This window comes from Oncorhynchus mykiss, chromosome 1, assembly GCF_057628025.1.
Source record: "Oncorhynchus mykiss isolate SJ-2025 chromosome 1, ASM5762802v1, whole genome shotgun sequence".
In the NCBI taxonomy this organism is placed as follows: Eukaryota; Metazoa; Chordata; class Actinopteri; order Salmoniformes; family Salmonidae; genus Oncorhynchus; species Oncorhynchus mykiss.
Window position 1 is genome coordinate 12,700,104 of NC_143022.1, and position 22,854 is coordinate 12,722,957.

General features: G+C 45.6%; 1 protein-coding gene across 1 annotated transcript in view; it reads right to left on the reverse strand.

Annotated features, from left to right (window-relative positions):
- The window catches only part of LOC110533913 (lysine-specific demethylase 4B), a 96,335-nt gene that overhangs the window by 43,795 nt on the left and 29,686 nt on the right, over positions 1 to 22,854 (reverse strand). The window contains exons 8-13 of the mRNA XM_036940651.2: positions 18,076 to 18,213; positions 5,483 to 5,679; positions 4,328 to 4,593; positions 3,634 to 3,872; positions 917 to 1,043; positions 510 to 670 (exon numbers count right to left, since the gene is read on the reverse strand). Coding sequence (XP_036796546.2) covers positions 510 to 670; positions 917 to 1,043; positions 3,634 to 3,872; positions 4,328 to 4,593; positions 5,483 to 5,679; positions 18,076 to 18,213 — 1,128 coding nt within the window. The remainder of the gene's footprint in view (positions 1 to 509; positions 671 to 916; positions 1,044 to 3,633; positions 3,873 to 4,327; positions 4,594 to 5,482; positions 5,680 to 18,075; positions 18,214 to 22,854) is intronic.

Sequence of the window (22,854 nt, forward strand, 5' to 3'; positions counted from 1 at the left end):
TGTGTCCATGGTTTGTACCCCCTACCGGTGTCCATGGTTTGTACCCCCTACCGGTGTCCATGGTTTGTACCCCCTACCGGTGTCCATGGTTTGTACCCTACCTGGTTGTATGGTTTGTACCCCCTACCTGTGTCCATGGTTTGTACCCCCTACCTGTGTCCATGGTTTGTACCCCCTACTTGTGTCCATGGTTTGTACCCCCTACCTGTGTCCATGGTGTGTACCCTACCTGGTTGTATGGTTTGTACCCCATACGTGTGTCCATGGTTTGTACCCCCTACCTGTGTCCATGGTTTGTACCCCCTACTTGTGTCCATGGTTTGTACCCCCTACCTGTGTCCATGGTTTGTACCCCCTACCTGTGTCCATGGTTTGTACCCCCTACCTGTGTCCATGGTTTGTACCCCCTACCTGTGTCCATGGTTTGTACCCCCTACCTGTGTCCATGGTTTGTACCCTACCTGGGTCCATGGTTTGTACCCTACCTGGGTGTATGGTTTGTACCCTACCTGGGTGTATGGGCAGAACAGAGTGCATACGGCACAGTAGGGTTCCAGGGTGGCCACGGCCGCGTTGAAACTCTTCTCAGCCAGGATGTTAGGAGTGCGGTTCTGCCACAAGTGGCCCGCCTTCTTCACATGGCCATCCAGTGGTAAAGGGGAGAACAGCTCTGATTAGGGAGAAAGGAGCAAACACACACACACACACACACACACGTCAGATCAGTCTAGATATACACAGAATGCGCATACAAGCAAGAATATAGGCTGTATCGGGATATCGGCTGTATCGGGATATCGGCTGTATCGGGCCTGCAATGCATGTAGCACAAGAGCCAGAGGAATCCGCAATAGTGTGTTAGACCAGAACAGAGAGAATACAGACTGTGCTACAACGTTATCCCCTCAGAACCAACCTTCATCGCTGGACATTTCCTGCTTGACGATGGACAGCGGAGAGCGCATAGGCGGCTTGCTGAGGGGGTGCCGGCGACTCTTCTTCACCTCCATCTTAATCTTCAACTGCTTAGAGTAGTAGGATGACTGCAGAGGAACCCCAAAAATGAATGAGCAAAACCCTGGGTTTGAATAAACATTTTCCACCGCTGATAATTAGTCTGTATAAGAGCCTCTAAATGAATAACATCTACAATGTTCAAACGGAGGTGTTGATAACCTGTGTTTGAAAGCTTGAAGCTAGTGTTTTGGTTGTTCCAAGCTCCAGGGTTTCCCTTAGGTACAGATCTAGGGCCAGCTTCCTCTACACCAGGTATTCCCAAACTGGGGTATGCGTACATTTTTTTTTTTCTCTCTCTCGCCTGAGTAGCCTCATTTCACTGCCAAAAATAAAAATTAAAACATCTAGTGTTCAGTGAAATAACAACATAATGTCAAATACAGGTAGCCTCGTCAAATAATTAACATCCAATCACATTAATTAACTGTTACTCTCTCACGGGAATTCCACTAACGGTCCGTATGTAGCCAAACGTAGCTGCTGCTCATGTTGGTATCTGTACTGATGGTGCAAAAGCCATGACAGGGAGACATAGTGGAGTGGGAACGCGCGTGCAAGCAGTTGTTCCCAACGACACTTGGGTACTCTGCAGCATCCACCGAGAGGCTCTAGCTGAACTCGTGTTTTTCTGCAATGATATGAGCAGTGACAATGTAACACTTTTATAACATACAGAAGTGTGCTGGTTATCAAGGGGCAAAGAATTGAAATAAAAATTGAGAGACGAGCTTAAAGTTTTCTTTACTGACCATAATTTTCACTTGTCTGACCGCTTGCATGATGACGTTTCTCATAAGACTGTCCTGTCTGGGTGATGATGTTTCTCACACGACTGACCTATCTGGGTGATGATGTTTCTCACACGACTGTCCTGTCTGGGTGATGATGTTTCTCACACGACTGACCTATCTGGGTGATGATGTTTCTCACACGACTGGCCTGTCTGGGTGATGATGTTTCTCACACGACTGACCTATCTGGGTGATGATGTTTCTCACACGACTGACCTGTCTGGGTGATGATGTTTCTCACACGACTGATCAAATTAACTGAAATTTACAGACAATATCAAATGTGATATAGGGAAGCACCTGAGTGAGTTGGGTGCGCAATTACGCAGGTACTTTCCCAAAACGGATGGCACAAACTACTAGATTGGTTATCCCTTTCCCTTGCCCTGCCTCCAGTCCACTTAACAATATCTGAACAAGAGAGCCTCATCGAAATTGCAACAAGCAGTTCTGTGAAAATCAGTCACTGCCAGATTTCTGGATCGGGCTGCGCTCAGAGTATCCTGCCTTGGCAAATCGCGCTGTTAAGACACTGATGCCCTTTGCAAACACGTACCTATGTGAGAGTGGATTCTCGGCCCTCACTAGCATGAAAACTAAATACAGGCACAGACTGTGTGGAAAATGATTTAAGACAGACTCTCTCCAATACACCTCAACATTGCAGAATTATTATTTCAAGCACACCCTTCTCATTATCCTGTGGTGAGTTATTCACAATTTCCGATGAACAAATGAGGTTTTATATGTAAAATGGTTAAATAAAGAGCAAAATGATTGATTATTATTATATTATTATTTGTGTCCTGGTCCTATAAGTGCTCTTTGTCACTTCCCACGAGCCGGGTTGTGACAAAAACTGGTTCTCACTACAACCCTGTTCCTGGAGAGCTACCCTCCTGTAGGTTCTCACTCCAACCCTGTTCCTGGAGAGCTACCCTCCTGTAGGTTCTCACTACAACCCTGTTCCTGGAGAGCTACCCTCCTGTAGGTTTTCACTCCAACCCTGTTCCTAGAGAGCTACCCTCCAGTAGGTTCTCTCTCCAACCCTGTTCCTGGAGAGCTACCATCTTGTAGGTTCTCTCTCCAACCCTGTTCCTGGAGAGCTACCATCCTGTAGGTTCTCTCTCCAACCCTGTTCCTGGAGAGCTACCGTCCTGTAGGTTTTCACTCCAACCCTGTTCCTGGAGAGCTACCATCCTGTAGGTTTTCACTACAACCCTGTTCCTGGAGAGCTACCATCCTGTAGGTTCTCTGTCCAACCCTGTTCCTGGAGAGCTACCATCCTGTAGGTTCTCTCTCCAACCCTGTTCCTGGAGAGCTACCATCCTGTAGGGTTTCTCTCCAACCCTGTTCCTGGAGAGCTACCATCCTGTAGGTTTTCACTCCAACCCTGTTCCTGGAGAGCTACCATCCTGTAGGTTCTCTCTCCAACCCTGTTCCTGGAGAGCTACCATCCTGTAGGTTCTCTCTCCAACCCTGTTCCTGGAGAGCTACCTTCCTGTAGGTTCTCTCTCCAACCCTGTTCCTGGAGAGCTACCATCCTGTAGGTTCTCTCTCCAACCCTGTTCCTGGAGAGCTACCTTCCTGTAGGTTCTCTCTCCAACCCTACAGGAGGGTAGCTCTCCAGGAACAGGGTTGGAGAGAGAACCTACAGGAGGGTAGCTCTCCAGGAACAGGGTTAGAGAAAGAACCTACTGGATGGTAGCTCTCCGGGAACAGGGTTGGAGTGAAACCCTACAGGAAGGTAGCTCTCCAGGAACAGGGTTGGGGAGCCCTGGTCTAGAGGTAACTTCATCCTACACCTTGTTCCAGCACTGCTTACCTGCTGCATGCCTTTCACATCAAGCCTGCCCTCTGCTGGTATTTCCGTGTCATTGCTGCCTTGGGGCTCCTTTGGTGTCTGGGGCATGTTGAATGTGGCAAACTTCTCAAATGCTGCTTGGAAGGAATTTATAGGGGCCAGCGGCAGGGTAGGTTGTTGCTTCTTCTTCTTCTTCTTCTTCTTCTTTTTCTTCTCTCCATTCGCCATCAAGTGCTGTGGGTCTGCCTGGGGGTCGTGTACTGGGTGAGAGAAATAAAAGGGAAATGTGGAACCTCTTCAAAAAAGGTACAAAAATAATTATAATAATCAGTGTCATAATATCTCTGTACCACTTGTTGGTTCTAATAGCCATTTCTTCTGATACCCATTTGATCTGGTACCTTGCGATATCATGTAGCTCACGTCTAACTCACTTTGGAAGATTGAAACTGGGATATCAATAAAACTCCTTAATTAACCGAAATTAAAATGGAATTTCATCCAACGACGCAGCCAACTGGTGCCTTGTGAAACCCCCCCCCCCCCCCCTCAGTCTGACCTCCTGCTCTTCACCCTAACGACCTCCTGCTCTTCACCCTAACGACCTCCTCCTGACGCTCACGTTTTCGGCCTCTCCTCCTGCCTCATTCCTAAACCAAACAGTAGCGAGGACAATGCAAAACTAATCCAAGCCCCTACTGAGCCCTACACCAACCTCTTGTGGCCTTGGCGGCAACGGCTTCCTGCCTCTCTCGGTCCTGCCTCTCCCGTTCTTCCCTCTCCTGGTCCTCTCTCTCCATGGCCTCCAGGGTCTGAAACGCCTCCCGGGCCATCCTCTCCTCCCTCTCCTGGCGCCGCTGGGCCTCTCGCTCCTCCACCTGACGTTGGTACTCGGCGGCATCCATCTCAATGCCTTCCTCCGCCAGAACCTTGACCTCCTCCAGTTTCAGCCGCCGCAGCTGCTCCTTCTTCTGTAAAGCTCTGGGGACGGAGAGATGGGGCAAACGGGGACATGAGGGAATGACACTTACAGTACTTCACTTGTATTAACACTTAACTCAGTACCTCACTCTTTTACCTGTATATTACTGTTCAAGTTTCCCCTGTAAAACATTCATGCTTTTAAAAGAGACAAAGAAAGAGAAAAAATTGGGATAGATAGACATGTAGGACCAAAGAGTGAGAGACCTGAAAGTAAGAGACACTGGGGAGAGTGAAAGGGGAGAGAGCCACAGCCTGGTTCCTCTCTAGGTTTCTTCCTAGGGAGTTTTTCCTAGCCACCATGCTTCTACACCTGCATTGCTTGCTGTTTGGGGTTTTAGGCTTGTTTTCTGTACAGCACTTTGAGATGTCAGCTGATGTAAGAAGGGCTTTATAAATACATTTGATTGATTGATTGATTGAGAGGGGAGAGCGGAGAAAGTGAGAGGGGAGCGAGAGGGGGCAGTGTGACTAGCTACACCAATTGGAACACAACCAGAAGCATGGCTGACACTGTTACACAACAACATTATACACACACACAATCCACGTCTCAATTGTCTCAAGGCTTAAAAATCCTTTAACCTGTCTCCTCCCCTTCATCTACACTGATTGCATTGGAGTTAACAAGTGACATCAACAAGGGATCATAGATTTCACCTGGATTCACCTGGTCAGTCTGTCATAGAAAGTTCCTAATGTTTTGTACACTCAGTGTATATTTATATCTTGGTAGTGTATGTGGTAAGCATGTTGGTATACATGTATCAGGTAGTGTGGGGAGGACATATACAATTATACTCTTGGACAATGATGCCTTTCATCTTGACGGGTCGATGAAATTCAATTGTAAAGCAATTGTACTGTCATGTCCCTTTCTCCCCCTGACCTCTGAAGCAGTTTCTGGCGGTAGGTGACCCGGTTGGCCCTCCAGTGCTCCAGCTCAGGGCTGGTCAGGGTGGTGGGTCGCTGGTGGTCCAGCACCATGCCGTCCTTGCCCTGTTTCCACTGGACGTAGCGCTCCGGCTGCAGGCAGCGGACAAACACGTCCATGGAGATCTTCACCATGTCCTTACGACATGTACACTGACCGAGAGGAGAGAGAGAGGGCATTGTGAGTACACACACATATATCAGGTCCTGGGGCTCTGTTCATAAACACAAACAGACCCCACAGAGCCCCAGCACAGCAACACAATTAGACCCAACCAAATCATGAGAAAACAAAATATCATTACTTGACACATTGGATTTTTTTTTATTTTTTAAACAGAGCAAACTAGAATGCTATTTGGCACTAAACAGAGAGTACACAGAGGCAGAATACCTGACCACTGTGACTGACCCAAAATGAAGGAAAGCTTTGATTATGTACAGACTCAGTGAGCATTGCTATTGAGAAAGGCAGTCGAAGGCAGACCTTGCACTCAAGAGAAGACAGGCTATGTGCTCACTGCCCAAAAATTGAGGTGGAAACCGAGCTCCACTTCCTAACCTCCTGCCAAAAGTATGACCATATTAGAGACACATATTTCCCTCAGATTACACAGATCCACAAAGAATTCGAAAACAAACCCAATTTTGATAAATTCCCATATCTATTGGCACTGGGGGGAGGGAGAGAGAGAGCAGTGTGAGTATATCACAGTACACTGAGGAGGGGAGAGAGCAGTGTGAGTATATCACAGTACACTGAGGAGGGGAGAGAGCAGTGTGAGTATATCACAGTACACTGAGGAGGGGAGAAAGCAGTGTGAGTATATCATAGTACACTGAGGAGGGGAGAGAGCAGTGTGAGTATATCACAGTACACGGGGGTGGGGGCAGTTTGACTAGATACACGTACACTGGGGGGGGGGGGGGGGGGGAGAGAAAATAGGGGAAATGGAAAAAGAGCAAGAGAAGATGAAAATAAAAACTAATTTTCTTTCTGTGCCCCGGTTGGTGTGTATTACATTTCTGTATTACATTTCTGACTTATTTCCTGAGCTGTGCTGAGAGGCCTTATGTTCAATTACTGGGAACATTCTTCAGGCACGCTGCGCCTCAGACGGAGCCAGACAGAACAAGTGGAGGAGACAGATCGAGAGCAAGAGAGAAACAGAGAGGTGAGGTACTAGAGGGAGGGAGGGAGGGGGGGGGGGGGGGGGGGTTAGTAATAACATCAACAACCAGAGAAAGCCCCTCCCACCGCAAACCAATATCCACACACTACATCTCATCTAGGCAGCACTTGAGGGACGGAATTAAGTGAGGAAGAAACCGGGCAGATGAAAGAGTCATCTGGATACCAGGGTCTGATTGGGGACATACGTAAAAACATTAACTGGAACGAGGGAAGAGGTGAGAGACAGCAAAACACAAACGACCGGGAGATAAATGTGTCTCTTTGCAATGTCGTCTGGGAAGAGGGGGGGGGGGGGTAGTAGCAGAGCACCAGAGGAAGTAGGAACCAAAAGAAAGTAAAGCCCATTTCTGTCTCATAAAACTATTAAGGGAAATTGATCAATTTGCCATTCCCGAGAGAGGGTGGGAGGTGGGGTGCTATGCTAAGATGACTTCATTATCAAATGGAAATTTATAAAAAATAAATTTAAAAAATGCCTCCAAAACCAACACATGACACCCCCCAAGGCCTTCTAACCAATGAGCCCTATAGCCTACTCACTTCATATCCTAATGAAGTTAAATGATTGTAGGAAAACAAAAAGACCTTAGGCGAGGTCGCCCCCTATTAGAAAAATACTCCCCGTTAGGGGAGCGCTAAAAATACTGCCATGCGACCTCACAGGCTCCGACCGTCATCCTTCACTAAATAGGTCTAGACTCTCCGTTACCCATTGATGGCTGTGCGTGATAAAGCATTCGTCTTTTAAAACATCACAACGTGATTGTACAACCTATGTGAGAAAAATAGGCTCACTAGAAAGTCCTGTGGCGCTCAGTTGGCAGAGCATACGAAAAATGTATGCATGCACATGTAAAGGACGAGTACCACTTCCTCCTGATTTGACATTTTAGGCTGAGGCGTGTGAGAGAGTAGAGAAACTGTGGGAAAATCCAGTTTACAACCGTTAATGAGTCTGCTGTAGTGTGCTGTACTGCCTGTCCTCTTGTCTGCAGTAGTGTGCTGTACTGCCTGTCCTCTGGTCTGCAGTAGTGTGCTGTACATCCTGTCCTCTGGTCTGCAGTAGTGTGCTGTACTGCCTGTCCTCTGGTCTGCAGTAGTGTGCTGTACTGCCTGTCCTCTGGTCTGCAGTGGTGTGCTGTACTGCCTGTCCTCTGGTCTGCAGTAGTGTGCTGTACTGCCTGTCCTCTGGTCTGCAGTAGTGTGCTGTACTGCCTGTCCTCTGGTCTGCTGTAGTGTGCTGTACTGCCTGTCCTCTGGTCTGCAGTAGTGTGCTGTACTGCCTGTCCTCTTGTCTGCAGTAGTGTGCTGTACTGCCTGTCCTCTGGTCTGCAGTAGTGTGCTGTACTGCCTGTCCTCTTGTCTGCTGTAGTGTGCTGTACTGCCTGTCCTCTGGTCTGCAGTAGTGTGCTGTACTGCCTGTCCTCTGGTCTGCAGTAGTGTGCTGTACTGCCTGTCCTCTGGTCTGCTGTAGTGTGCTGTACTGCCTGTCCTCTGGTCTGCAGTAGTGTGCTGTACTGCCTGTCCTCTGGTCTGCAGTAGTGTGCTGTACTGCCTGTCCTCTGGTCTGCAGTAGTGTGCTGTACTGCCTGTCCTCTGGTCTGCAGTAGTGTGCTGTACATCCTGTCCTCTGGTCTGCAGTAGTGTGCTGTACTGCCTGTCCTCTGGTCTGCAGTAGTGTGCTGTACTGCCTGTCCTCTGGTCTGCAGTAGTGTGCTGTACATCCTGTCCTCTGGTCTGCAGTAGTGTGCTGTACTGCCTGTCCTCTGGTCTGCAGTAGTGTGCTGTACATCCTGTCCTCTGGTCTGCAGTAGTGTGCTGTACTGCCTGTCCTCTGGTCTGCAGTAGTGTGCTGTACATCCTGTCCTCTGGTCTGCAGTAGTGTGCTGTACTGCCTGTCCTCTGGTCTGCAGTAGTGTGCTGTACTGCCTGTCCTCTGGTCTGCAGTAGTGTGCTGTACATCCTGTCCTCTGGTCTGCAGTAGTGTGCTGTACTGCCTGTCCTCTGGTCTGCAGTAGTGTGCTGTACATCCTGTCCTCTGGTCTGCAGTAGTGTGCTGTACTGCCTGTCCTCTGGTCTGCAGTAGTGTGCTGTACATCCTGTCCTCTGTTCTGCAGTAGTGTGCTGTACTGCCTGTCCTCTGGTCTGCAGTAGTGTGCTGTACATCCTGTCCTCTGGTCTGCAGTAGTGTGCTGTACTGCCTGTCCTCTGGTCTGCAGTAGTGTGCTGTACTGCCTGTCCTCTGGTCTGCAGTAGTGTGCTGTACTGCCTGTCCTCTTGTCTGCAGCAATGGGAGTGTGTCCATTCAGTTCATTATTCTTATATATTTCCACGTTTTATTTAACTAGGCAAGTCAGTTAAGAACAAATTCTTATTTACAACGACGGCCTAGGAACAGGGGCAGAACCTTGTCAGCTCGGGATTCGATCTGGAAACCTTTCAGTTACAGGCCCAACGCTCTAACCACTAGGCTACGTGCCACCCCAAATTACAGCTAGGCTAGAAACAGTTTCTGCCATTTGGAGGCTCACAGACACTCCCAGAGAAACAACAACGGTAGAAAAACTTCATTTTGAGTTATTGAGTTAAACCAAGCGGATAGAGGAACTACTGAGGACGGCTCCTTAACGAATGCTAACATGTCCATGCATATGGCATAAGGATAAGGATGCAGGTTTACTGAGCATGTCTAACATGGGCGATACACAGGCACACAAAGCAGTGAGGACAGGCATCTGCAATAAGGGGCTTTAGTGGTTGACTAGGACAGGCATCTGCAATAAGGGGCTTTAGTGTTTGGCTAGGACAGGCATCTGCAATAAGGGGCTTTAGTGGTTGACTAGGACAGGCATCTGCAATAAGGGGCTTTAGTGGTTGACTAGGACAGGCATCTGCAATAAGGGGCTTTAGTGGTTGGCTAGGACAGGCATCTGCAATAAGGGGCTTTAGTGGTTGGCTAGGACAGGCATCTGCAATAAGGGGCTTTAGTGGTTGGCTAGGACAGGCATCTGCAATAAGAGGCTTTAGTGGTTGGCTAGGACAGGCATCTGCAATAAGGGGCTTTAGTGGTTGACTAGGACAGGCATCTGCAATAAGGGGCTTTAGTGGTTGACTAGGACAGGCATCTGCAATAAGGGGCTTTAGTGGTTGACTAGGACAGGCATCTGCAATAAAGGGCTTTAGTGGTTGGCTAGGACAGGCATCTGCAATAAGGGGCTTTAGTGGTTGGCTAGGACAGGCATCTGCAATGAGGGGCTTTAGTGGTTGGCTAGGACAGGCATCTGCAATAAGAGGCTTTAGTGGTTGGCTAGGACAGGCATCTGCAATAAGAGGCTTTAGTGGTTGGCTAGGACAGGCATCTGCAATGAGGGGCTTTAGTGGTTGGCTAGGACAGGCGTCTGCAATAAGGGGCTTTAGTGGTTGGCTAGGACAGGCGTCTGCAATAAGGGGCTTTAGTGGTTGGCTAGGACAGGCGTCTGCAATAAGGGGCTTTAGTGGTTGGCTAGGACAGGCGTCTGCAATAAGGGGCTTTAGTGGTTGGCTAGAACAGGCGTCTGCAATAAGGGGCTTTAGTGGTTGGCTAGGACAGGCATCTGCAATAAGTGGCTTTAGTGGTTGGCTAGGACAGGAGTCTGCAATAAGGGGCTTTAGTGGTTGGCTAGGACAGGCGTCTGCAATAAGGGGCTTTAGTGGTTGGCTAGGACAGGCGTCTGCATTAAGGGGCTTTAGTGGTTGGCTAGTCATTTCTATCCCTGCTATCATAAGCTCATTTCCAGTGAGGGCCACAGCCACCATACATTAACATATCAGTGTCGTTATTACCGCACAATGAGAAGTGAATTGACAATACTCTTTGTTTAAAGCCTACTCTAAGCCTGTAGTCAATGTTCCCTCAAAATGTTTTCATCACTGAGCAAAATTTCAGGTCCACTGAGCGCAAACTTGAACGTTTTGAAAATTCTGTGGAACTTACTGTAAACACTGAGGCTGTACCCGCTTTAAGTTCAAACTAACAGTGGTCAATTAGCCTACGGTGGCTATTTGATCATAATGTAGGCCTACCACCAAAAACAACGGAGAAAATCCCATAACATTTTAACATGGAAATAGCTGTTCTATCATTCAGCCTACAGTAGCAGCCAATGTGGGCCTACATTCCATGAGAAAAACATGCAGGACTTGACATTAACCTGTTTATCCACTTGTCCTTCAGACAAGGAGGTGACTGAACATGTTGTTTCCAAAATAAAATGCATTATTAATCTCATTACTACAAAGAATCAGACAAATTATGCTACCCTCTGCCTATTGGCTATTTAGCTTATTCAAGTCGGTCTCAAAATAAAACACTGCCCCTTTAAGACAAAACTCTTCACCTGACTGGCTTTTAAAAGATGTCTAGAAATGCACACATTTTGTGCTCTTGTAGGAAGCAATCACTCCCCTATTGCTGACTATTAATGATCTATACCTGGGCTAATAATTCACTAACTATCAAAGGATATGAACAAATGTACACACGTCGCTACATGCAGCTCTCGCTTTGATCTCAAAACAAGCGCATCTACTCACGACCACTCATGCTGTAAACACAGTCCAGTTCAAAGTGAATGGCACAGATCCATATATAGCAATGGTTTATTAGTGATTATAAACTGGATGGTTTGAGCCCTGAATGCTGATTGGCTGACAGCCGTGGTATATCAGACCGTATACCACGGGTATGAAAAAACATTTATTTTTTACTGCTCTAATTACGTTGACAACCAGTTTATAATAGCAGTAAGGCACCTCGGGGGTTTGTGGTATCTGGCCAATATACCACGGCTAAGGGCTGTATCCAGGCACTCTGCCTTGCATAAAAACATCCCTTAGCATATTGGCCATACATCATACACCCTCAGGCATTATTGCTTTAATTGGCCTACCGAAGCTTTGGTTGGTTAAGGCGCACCGGTCTGTGTAGAGTACAGGCCTGAGTGGTGCCGGTCAACACAATAGAATCCTATTCCGACGCGTTCTGCCTACAACAAACTCTCTTGCATAGTTCATTTTGTTTCGGGTGGTTGCATTGAAAGTGTCTAATTCCGTTGATTCGATCATAAGTCCCACAGTAAAGGGAAACGTTGATAGTGTTAACTAAAGGGGAAGTCTCTAGAACGTTCAATCTCGTGCTTCGCTGATATTTATTCTGCGGGGCAATCCCGGGGGGAGCTGTGCATGAGGGAAAATTGCCTGTAGCGTCCACACACTCGTGGAATGCACACACACACAATAATAATACCGTAGCCTTCATCATCTTCAGAACTCCTCATCAAAGCCCATCAGCTCTAACCCAAACAAACAAGCGTACACAAACAAATATCACTACTCGGCGAGTGAATCATCTGCAATTCACTTTGATAGATGAAAAGGCAGAGAATTGGGTCTGCGGCTGTGTGGTGTGTGTGTCCAGTTTCTGAGTCACCAACAGCCAGATGGAATGGAATGGAATCTTCTATTCAGTGTGATGAAAATTCTCTCACAACACCCAATGTTTTGGCCCATACTGAACTGTGAACTGTAATGTACTTTCTCACCTGAAGTATAGTCTAGATCAGTGTTTCTCAACTCCGGTCTTCGAGTATCTCCAATAACACACATTTTTGTTATAGCCCCAGACAAACATATACAATTCAACTCATCAAGGGCTTGATGACAAGTTGACAAGTTGAATCAGATGTGCTTGTCCACGGCTAAGATAAAAATGTGTTCACTCAAGGAGTGGAATTGAGAAACAATGACCTATCTAGATGACATATCCCTGTGTGCTAGTCAGGGAGGTAAGAGTGGAACAATGTTCAGATATGATGAAAAGCAGTTAGGCACATTACACTTCATAGCATTGTTGTACTACTAATACAGCAGCATTGTACTATTGATACTACTACAGCAGCATTGTACTACTACTGATACAGCAGCATTGTACTACTACTGATACTAATACAGCAGCATTGTACTACCACTGATACTAATACAGCAGCATTGTACTACTGATACTACTAGAGCAGCATTGTACTACTGATACTAATACAGCAGCATTGTACTACCACTGATACTAATACAGCAGCATTGTACTACCACTGATACTACTAGAGCAGCATTGTACTACTGATACTACTAGAGCAGCATTGTACTACTGATACTACTAGAGCAGCATTGTACTACTGATACTACTAGAGCAGCATTGTACTACTGATACTACTAGAGCAGCATTGTACTACTAATACTACTAGAGCAGCATTGTACTACTAATACAGCAGCATTGTACTACTGACACTACTACAGCAGCATTGTACTACTACTGATACAGAAGCATTGTACTACTACTGATACAACTACAGCAGCATTGTACCACTGATACTAATACAGCAGCATTGTACCACTGATACTAATACAGCAGCATTGTACTACTACTGATACAGAAGCATTGTACTACTACTGATACTACTACAGCAGCATTGTACTACTACTGATACAGCAGCATTGTACTACTACTGATACTACTACAGCAGCATTGTACTACTGATACTACTACAGCAGCATTGTACTACTGATACTACTAGAGCAGCATTGTACTACTACTGATACAGCAGCATTGTACTACTACTGATACTACTACAGCAGCATTGTACTACTGATACTACTACAGCATCATTGTACTACTGATACTACTACAGCAGCATTGTACTACTGATACTACTAGAGCAGCATTGTACTACTACTGATACAGCAGCATTGTACTACTACTGATACTACTACAGCAGCATTGTACTACTGATACTACTACAGCATCATTGTACTACTACTGATACTACCTACAGCAGCATTGTACTACTGATACTACTAGAGCAGCATTGTACTACTACTGATACTACTACAGCAGCATTGTACTACCACTGATAATAGTACAGCAGCATTGTACTACTGCTACTAATACTACTACAGCAGCAGCATTGTACTACTGCTACTAATACTACTACTAGAGCAGCATTGTACTACTACTACTAATACTACTACTAGAGCAGCATTGTACTACTACTGATACTACTAGAGCAGCATTGTACTACTACTGATACTACTACAGCAGCATTGTACTACTGCAACTACTACTGCTACAGCAGCATTGTACTACTGCTACTGCTACAGCAGCATTGTACTACTGCTACTACTACTGCTACAGCAGCATTGTACTACTGCTACTGCTACAGCAGCATTGTACTACTGCTACTAATACTACTACAGCAGCATTGTACTACTGCTACTACTACTGCTACAGAAGCATTGTACTACTGCTACTAATACTACTACAGCAGCATTGTACTACTGCTACTACTACAGCAGCATTGTACTACTGCTACTACTATTGCTACAGCATACTTCTGCTACTATTACAGTATTGTACAACTATTACAGTATTGTACAACTATTACTAGATCATTGTAGTACAACTACTACTAGAGCATTGTAGTACAACTACTACAACATTGTACTACTACTACTACTACTAGAGCATTGTAGTACAACTACTACAACATTGTACTACTACATTGTACTACTACTACATTGTTGTACTACTACTACTACATTGTACTACTACTACATTCTACTACTACTACTACTACTGGATTGTACTACTAACAGTGGTTGAAAAAGTACTCAATTGTCATACTTAAGTAAAAAAATACCTTAATAGAAAAATACTCAAGTAAAATTGAAAGTCACCTATTAAAATTCTACTTGAGTAAAAGTATTGTTTGAAATATACTTAAGTTTCAAAAGTAAAAGTACAAGTATAAATAATTTCAAATTCCTTATATTAAGCAAACTAGACCTAATTGTCTTTTTTACAGATAGCCAGGGGCACTCTGACACTTTGACATCCTTTACAAATGAAGCATGTACAATGGCAAGAAAATAATTATGAACCCTTTGGAATTATCTGGATGTCTGCAAAAAATGTGGTCATAAAATTAGATCTGATCTTCATCTAAGTCACAACAACAGACAAACACAGTCTGCTTAAACTAATAACACACAAATTATTATATTTTTCTTGTCTATATTGAATACATCATTTAAACATTCAGAGTGTATGTTGGAAAAAGTATGTGAACCCCTAGGCTAATGACTTCTCCAAAAGCTAATTGGAGTCAGGAGTCAGCTAACCTGGAGTGCAATCATTGAGACGAGATTGGAGATGTTGGTTAGAGCTGTCCTGCCCTTTAAAAAAAACTCACAAAATTTGAGTTTGCTATTCACAAGAAGCATTGCCTGATGTGAACCATGCCTCGAACAAAAGAGATCTCAGACACAAGATTAAGAATCGTTGACTTGCATAAAGATGGAAAGGGTTACAAAAGTATCTCTAAAAGCCTTGATGTTCATCAGTCCACGGTAAGACAAAATGTCTATAAATGGAGAAAGTTCAGCACTGTTGCTACTCTACCTATGAGTGGCCATCTTGCAAAGATGACTGCAAGAGCACGGAGCAGAATTCTCAATGAGGTTAAGAAGAATCCTAGTGTCAGCTAAAGAATTACAGAAATATCTGGAGCATGCCAACATGGGAGGACACCACGGATGAAGCCACTGCTGTCCAAAAAAAACATTGCTGCACATCTAAAGTTCACAAAAGAGCATCTGGATGTTCCACAGCGCTACTGGCAAAATATTATGTGGACAGATGAAACTAAAGTGGAGTTGTTTGGAAGGAACACACAACACTATGTGTGGAGAAAAAAAGGCACAGCACACCAACATCAAAACCTCATCCCAACTGTAAAGTATGGTGGAGGGAGCATCCCGGTTTGGAGCGGCTTAGCTGCCTCAGGGCCTGGACAGCTTGCCATTATCGACGGGGAAGATTAATTCCCAAGTTTATCAAGACATTTTTCAGGAGAATGTTAGGCTATCTGTCCGCCAATTGAAGCTCAACAGAAGTTGGGTGATGCAACAGGACAACGACCCAAAACACAGAAATAAATCAACAATAGAATGATTTCAACAGAAGAAAATAGGCCTTCTGGAGTGGCCCAGTCAGAGTCCCAACCTCAACCCGATTTAAAATGCTGTGGCATGACTTGGAGAGTGGTTCACACCAGACATCCTAAGAATATTGCTGAACTGAAACAGTTTTGTAAAAAGGAATGGTCCAAAATTCCTCCTGCAGGTCTGATCCTCAACTACAGAAAATGTTTGGTTGAGGTTATTGCTGCCAGAGGAGGGTCAACCAGTTATTAAATCCAAGGGTTCACATACTTTTCTCACCCTGCACTGTGAAGGTTTACACGGTGTGTTCAATAAAGACATGAAAACATATAATTGTTTGTGTGTTATTAGTTTAAGCAGACTGTGTGTCTATTGTTGTGACTTAGATGAAGATCAGATCAAATTTTATAACCAATTTATGCAGAAATACAGGTAATTCCAAAGGGTTCACATACTTTTTCTTGCCACTGTATTTGGTGAGTCCGTCAGATCAGAAGCAGTAGCGATGACCAGGGATGTTCTCTTGATAAGTGTGGGAATTAGACCATTTTCCTGTTCTGCTAAGCATTCAAAGTGTAAGTATTTTGGGTGTCAGGTAAAATGTATGGAGTAAAAAGTACCATTTTCTTTAGGAATGTAGTGAAGTAAAAGGTGTCAAAAATATAAATTGTAAAGTACAGATACTCAAAAAAACAACTTAAGTAAAAATACTTGAAAGTATTTCACAGGTTGAAAAGCATTAAACATTTATGGCAATTTAGCTAGCTTGCTTGCAGTTACTAGCTAATTTGTCCTATTGAGTTGTTATTTTACCTGAAATGCACAAGGTCCTCTACTCCACCAATTAATTCACACATAAAACTGTCAACCGAATCAATTCTAGTCATCTCTCCTCCTTCCAGGCTTTTTCCCTCTTTGGGCTTTATATGCTGATTGGCATCTAACTTTCATAATAAGGTGTATTACCACAACTGACCGACCTCTGTTCATCTTTCAATCACCCACGTGGGTATAACCAATGAGGAGATGGCACATGGGTATCTGCTTCAATAAACCAATGAGGAGATGGGAGAGGCAGGACATGCACTGTGTTCAGCGTCACAAATAGAACTGACTTCTATTTTAGCGCTTGGCAACGCAGACGCTTGTTTGCGCGCGCGAGCATTGTGGGTGCAACGAATGAATAACGTGTACAGTTATTTTGCAGCGCTCGCGCACGCGACGCGAACGGTGTGGTCAGCATGTAAGAGACTGCAGGGAAACAACTGAAAACAAGGAGACCACAGCCGTAATTAGTAGGTGTCAGCAGACAGATGTGTCAGCAAATAGAACCTCTTGAGCTCTAGTAGACAGGAGACTAGCAACAAGCCACACAGCCCAGTGACATTTCCAGCTCAAAGGACCATCTTTCCCTGTGGCATCAAGAGGAAGTGAATAGGGCTTGGCAGAAAGAGAGAACGACAGAAAGAGGGAGGTGCCCAAGCTGTTCTTTCTTTATTTCTCATTGCTCTGGCACTTTCAGGAGCCGCCTATCAATGTGCTGACACAAAATGGAGGGCAAGCGGCAAAACCAACCAATGAATCTCTGAGATTCAGATAGAACTCTTGAGGGGGAGCTCCCTGGCCAGTGGATTGTGTTCAGACCTGAGAGGGGCAGGGGCGGGCGGGTTAAACGAAAAACACCATCATACCAGCAGTATTTCTGTATTTTGAAAGTTCCATATCTTCAAAACTTGATTGCTAACAGGCAAAACATTTTTGGGATTATGTCAACAATGGACTAAATCGTTTTTGGGTGACGTTTTCCTTTACATGCATCAAAGACTGTGGGAAATAGAGAGGGGCTTCCAGTGGCCCTGAGAGCAGCCCGCTGAACTCACAACCTCATAAATCTGACATGCAGCCAAGCAGAGACAGGGTGTGTGTGTGTGTGCGCGCATGTGTGTCCCCCTTACAGGTGAAAGGCCTGGTCCAAAAACTATTCACATCAGTTTGCCCTCCGGGAGAGGAGATAAAGACATGAAAGGAAAATGAAGCGGAACACAGATGAGGGAGAAACAGGCGATGTGAGACAGCTTAGAAAGACACAGGTTAACACACAAACACTGCACCCCAATGACCTCTTGCTCCAGGCCTAAAACAGTTTGTGTAAGCACTAGACTGTGGAACTGGTATTCAAAGAATGAATTACATGGTTGTGTAAGAGAATATGGGTAGCATGTGTGGTAGATGACCACACACCTCTAGGTTTAATCTTCGCTATAGTGCTGTGTGTTGGTAGGAGGCACTGGGGTTTCCATATGGTTTATTGTGCATTGACCTACCTGTGTTGCCATCTTGCCGTAGTCAATCCAACGCAGGGTGGCAAAGTTGGTGGACTCTGCGCAGTTGAAGCCGTGGTTGAAACCAGCGTGATAGCCATAAGGAAAGGTGACCATAAACTCGCCTTCTTCCTGAGTGATCTGGAGATAGCAAGAGTTCAAAGGTTAAATGCTCCTCTGTGATGTTGTGACAGAGTATCAAATCAACAGGATGCAGTCGTATAATCTACATGTTACTTGCACACTGATCAATATTTTAAAATTCTGTTTCGGGTTTGGATGACTGACCCTGAATACAGTAAACAGTCAAACAACATTAAAATGTACATTAACTGACTGAGCATTAATGGTCAACAGAACCAGTGCAGTACAAGCAGTATGCAAACCTCATAAAATGTTGTATCTATATTGCATAAGCAAACATTTTTGTTATTAAACCGGCTTTTGATGGGCAGAGATGAGCAAAACTATGCCAAAATGATGAAGTAATTTACATTTAAGGCAATGAAACTCTGCCTCGGATGGAAGGATTTGGCAAAAACAGGGTCTTCGCAACCCCTGAAACCCAGCCATGGGAACAAAAACAGATGCTTTCTCTTAATATCCACAATCATTAAGCACTGATGGGAAGGGTGATTTGCTTTTTTTTAACTCACCCTTCCTTCCTCCCATCCAGCTTTCCCTCACTTGAGCTGCTTGGTGGCTACTTCTCCAAGAGAACCAGTCCCGGCGATACATGCGTAATTAGACGAGCCAGCAAGCATGGCACAAGAAATTAGCCAGTCCGTGCAAATTAAGATTTTCATTTGATTGCGTTTCGTTCCAAGGCAGAACTAGGGCCATCATTTACTGAGAGCTCGGGAGGGTGAAGACAGTTCACCGGAATTGTCTGCATCTCTTGGAAATGAAGCCTGACAAATTATTTGGCGGTTTTTATTTTGACACTCCTAGTTTTCTGTGGCTGCCCCAACATTAAAATGTCTACTACTATTACGTGAGGTTCATTGGCAATCCCTGACAGAATTATTAAGTCACTAGATTTCTACAGCTGAACTTCAAATATGCTGTACGTTTTGGGCCCTTGATCTGAAGACCCTCTTCATCAAGTCACAGGTAGCCTAGTGGTTAGAGCGTTGGGCCAGTAACCGAAAGGTTGCTAGATCCAATCCCCGAGCTGACAAGGTAAAAATCTGTCCTTCTGCCCCTGAAAAAAGCAGGGGCACTGTTCCTAGGCTGTCATTGAAAATAAGAATTTGTTATTAAATAGTTAAATAAAAATAATAAAATAAAATGAGGAACACAGATTAATTTAGCTTTAAATATAAACTAGTTAGGAGTACTTCTCATGATAGAGAGGAGTGAGGCACATAAACTCAAGACTAAAGGAAGTGGAGCGACGGGAGGCTAAAGGAAGTGGAGCGGTGGGAGACTAAAGGAAGTGGAGCGGTGGGAGACTAAAGGAAGTGGAGCGACGGGAGACTAAAGGAAGTGGAGCGACGGGTGACTAAAGGAAGTGGAGCGACGGGTGACTAAAGGAAGTGGAGCGACGGGAGACTAAAGGAAGTGGAGCGACGGGAGACTAAAGGAAGTGGAGCGACTGGAGACTAAAGGAAGTGGAGCGACTGGAGACTAAAGGAAGTGGAGCGACTGGAGACTAAAGGAAGTGGAGCGACGGGAGACTAAAGGAAGTGGAGAGACGGGGGACTAAAGGAAGTGGAGAGACGGGGGACTAAAGGAAGTGGAGAGACGGGGGACTAAAGGAAGTGGAGCGACGGGAGACTAAAGGAAGTGGAGCGACGGGGGACTAAAGGAAGTGGAGAGACGGGGGACTAAAGGAAGTGGAGAGACGGGGGACTAAAGGAAGTGGAGCGATGGGAGACTAAAGGAAGTGGAGCGACGGGAGACTAAAGGAAGTGGAGCGACGGGAGACTAAAGGAAGTGGAGCGACGGGAGACTAAAGGAAGTGGAGAGACGGGGGACTAAAGGAAGTGGAGCGACGGGAGACTAAAGGAAGTGGAGCGACGGGGGACTAAAGGAAGTGGAGCGACGGGGGACTAAAGGAAGTGGAGCGACGGGGGACTAAAGGAAGTGGAGAGACGGGAGACTAAAGGAAGTGGAGAGACGGGGGACTAAAGGAAGTGGAGCGACGGGAGACTAAAGGAAGTAGAGCGACGGGAGACTAAAGGAAGTAGAGCGACGGGGGACTAAAGGAAGTGGAGAGACGGGAGACTAAAGGAAGTGGAGAGACGGGGGACTAAAGGAAGTGGAGCGACGGGAGACTAAAGGAAGTGGAGAGACGGGAGACTAAAGGAAGTAGAGCGACGGGAGACTAAAGGAAGTGGAGAGACGGGAGACTAAAGGAAGTGGAGAGACGGGAGACTAAAGGAAGTGGAGAGACGGGAGACTAAAGGAAGTGGAGAGACAGGAGACTAAAGGAAGTGGAGATACGGGAGACTAAAGGAAGTGGAGAGACGGGAGACTAAAGGAAGTGGAGAGACGGGAGACTAAAGGAAGTGGAGATACGGGAGACTAAAGGAAGTGGAGAGACGGGAGACTAAAGGAAGTGGAGAGACGGGAGACTAAAGGAAGTGGAGAGACGGGAGACTAAAGGAAGTGGAGAGACAGGAGACTAAAGGAAGTGGAGCGGTGGGAGACTAAAGGAAGTGGAGCGGTGGGAAACAGCACGACAGAAGAAGAGAGGTGGTAAGACAGAGTAGATATTTTTTTTGTTTTTGCTGATCTCATAGCTGCAATAAAGCCTGTGTTGTTTTTTACACTCAAATCAAGGGAGAAGCTCTCGGTGTGCATCAGATAACGACACCCCCCCGAAGGAACACGACAAAAAGGAAAAAGAGAAACACGACAACTCTGCAGACAGAGGAGAACTTTGTATGCCCGTATTAGAGAGACTTACACATTATTTCTTGTTTGAAGTCATCAATTTATTTCGCACCATGACAGTTTCTATCTCCTACAATTATTACACACAGAAAAAAATGTAGATGATGATTAATTTTCTATCACGGAAATGGTAATGTAACTAAGACTCAATCCCAATCATAATTTACTGTGAAGTGAAGCTATGATCTTTAAGTAAAGACGCCATTAATCTCATTATCAACCTTTCAATACTGTGTGCTTTGGGTCCGTGTGCGTGTCTGCCCATGTGTGCTGCGTGTCTGTCCGTGTGTGCTGCGTGTCTGCCCGTGTGTGCTGCGTGTCTGCCCGTGTGTGCTGCGTGTCTGCCCGTGTGTGCTGCGTGTCTGCCCGTGTGTGCTGCGTGTCTGCCCGTGTGTGCTGCGTGTCTGCCCGTGTGTGCTGCGTGTCTGCCCGTGTGTGCTGCGTGTCTGTCCGTGTGTGCTGCGTGTCTGCCCGTGTGTGCTGCGTGTCTGCCCGTGTGTGCTGCGTGTCTGCCCGTGTGTGCTGCGTGTCTGCCCGTGTGCAGGCCTGCATGTTCATGCACACTTTTGGAGTGTTCACGTCATCATCCTTCCCTCCATTCACTCCTCCCTCGTCATGCTGTCATCAGTCCCAGAGGTTGGTTGGAGAGCAGCCACACCCACAACAACTTCAGCATGTCTACTGACCCAGACTCCATCATCTAAAAGTGCCATTAGCCTCCACTTAAGTCAGCGAAGGCCGGCTTTCATTCACCCCGTTAATTTCTATCAGCGGTCGGTGCTAGAGTCACAAGGGTGTGTCCCCTATGAGCCCTGGTCAAAAGTAGTGCACTTTATAGGGAATAGTGTTCCATTTAGGAAGCATCCAAATGCTGCACAGGGCTATCGTGTCCTTTCACAGGTTGAAGTACTTCAATTGTGCTTCAGCAAAGGGTTCCACTCAGAAGGGTTATTACTAAAACTGCCGTTGGTGGTGAAGTGGCTCCTCTCTGAGAGCTGTTAACAGGCTTAAGTGGTAATGTGATGACAAATGAGTTGAATTGCATTACCGGAAATATCCGTCAAACATAGATGGTTAAAATGAGAAGTGTTAGAGGTCTGTTATTGGTTAAATGTGCATGGATGCTGTTACTTCCATTATTTCCATATATATTATCCCTCATGGAACAGTGTTGCTATTCAAACTTCAGAGCTCTAGGCCTGTATGTGTCAAGCGTCTCAGAGCAGGGTGCTGCCGTGTTCATTTTGGCATCCATTTTAGATTTAATAGAGCATTTATGACTAAAATACCTTTTAGTCTCAAGTCACAATTTAGTAATTTCATCCTTAGTTTTAGTTCTTATCAGTCGACTAAAACCTGGGACAATTTTTGTGTATTTTTAAGTCGCAGTCATTTTAGTCAAATATTAGTCCGTTTATTTCCATGTGCACATTAAGATAGACCTATTTGGACCAGACTATGCCCTCATACAGTATAGTTGGCACATTGCCATTGTGGCAGATTGTAACCAATGGCAGCCATGATTACCTTATTCCATATGAATTCCCATTTAATTCCCATTCTCATTTAACTTCTCAAGTATCAAGTCTCAAGTATTGCCATGCAGGACTTCGCTGCTGTCACCTGCCTTTCCCTGACATCTTTCCAACTGTTAAATATTATGACATGGTGGGTGGAGTCGACTACTAAATAATTGATTGGTCGACTCCTTGCACGTGGACAGGACAGCCACCAGGCAGGCAGTCAGAACCGTGCACTAGGTCTATCTATCAGTATAGACAGGTCAGCCACCAGGCAGACAGTCAGAGCCGTGCACTAGGTCTATCTATCAGTATAGACAGGTCAGCCACCAGGCAGACAGTCAGAGCCGTGCACTAGGTC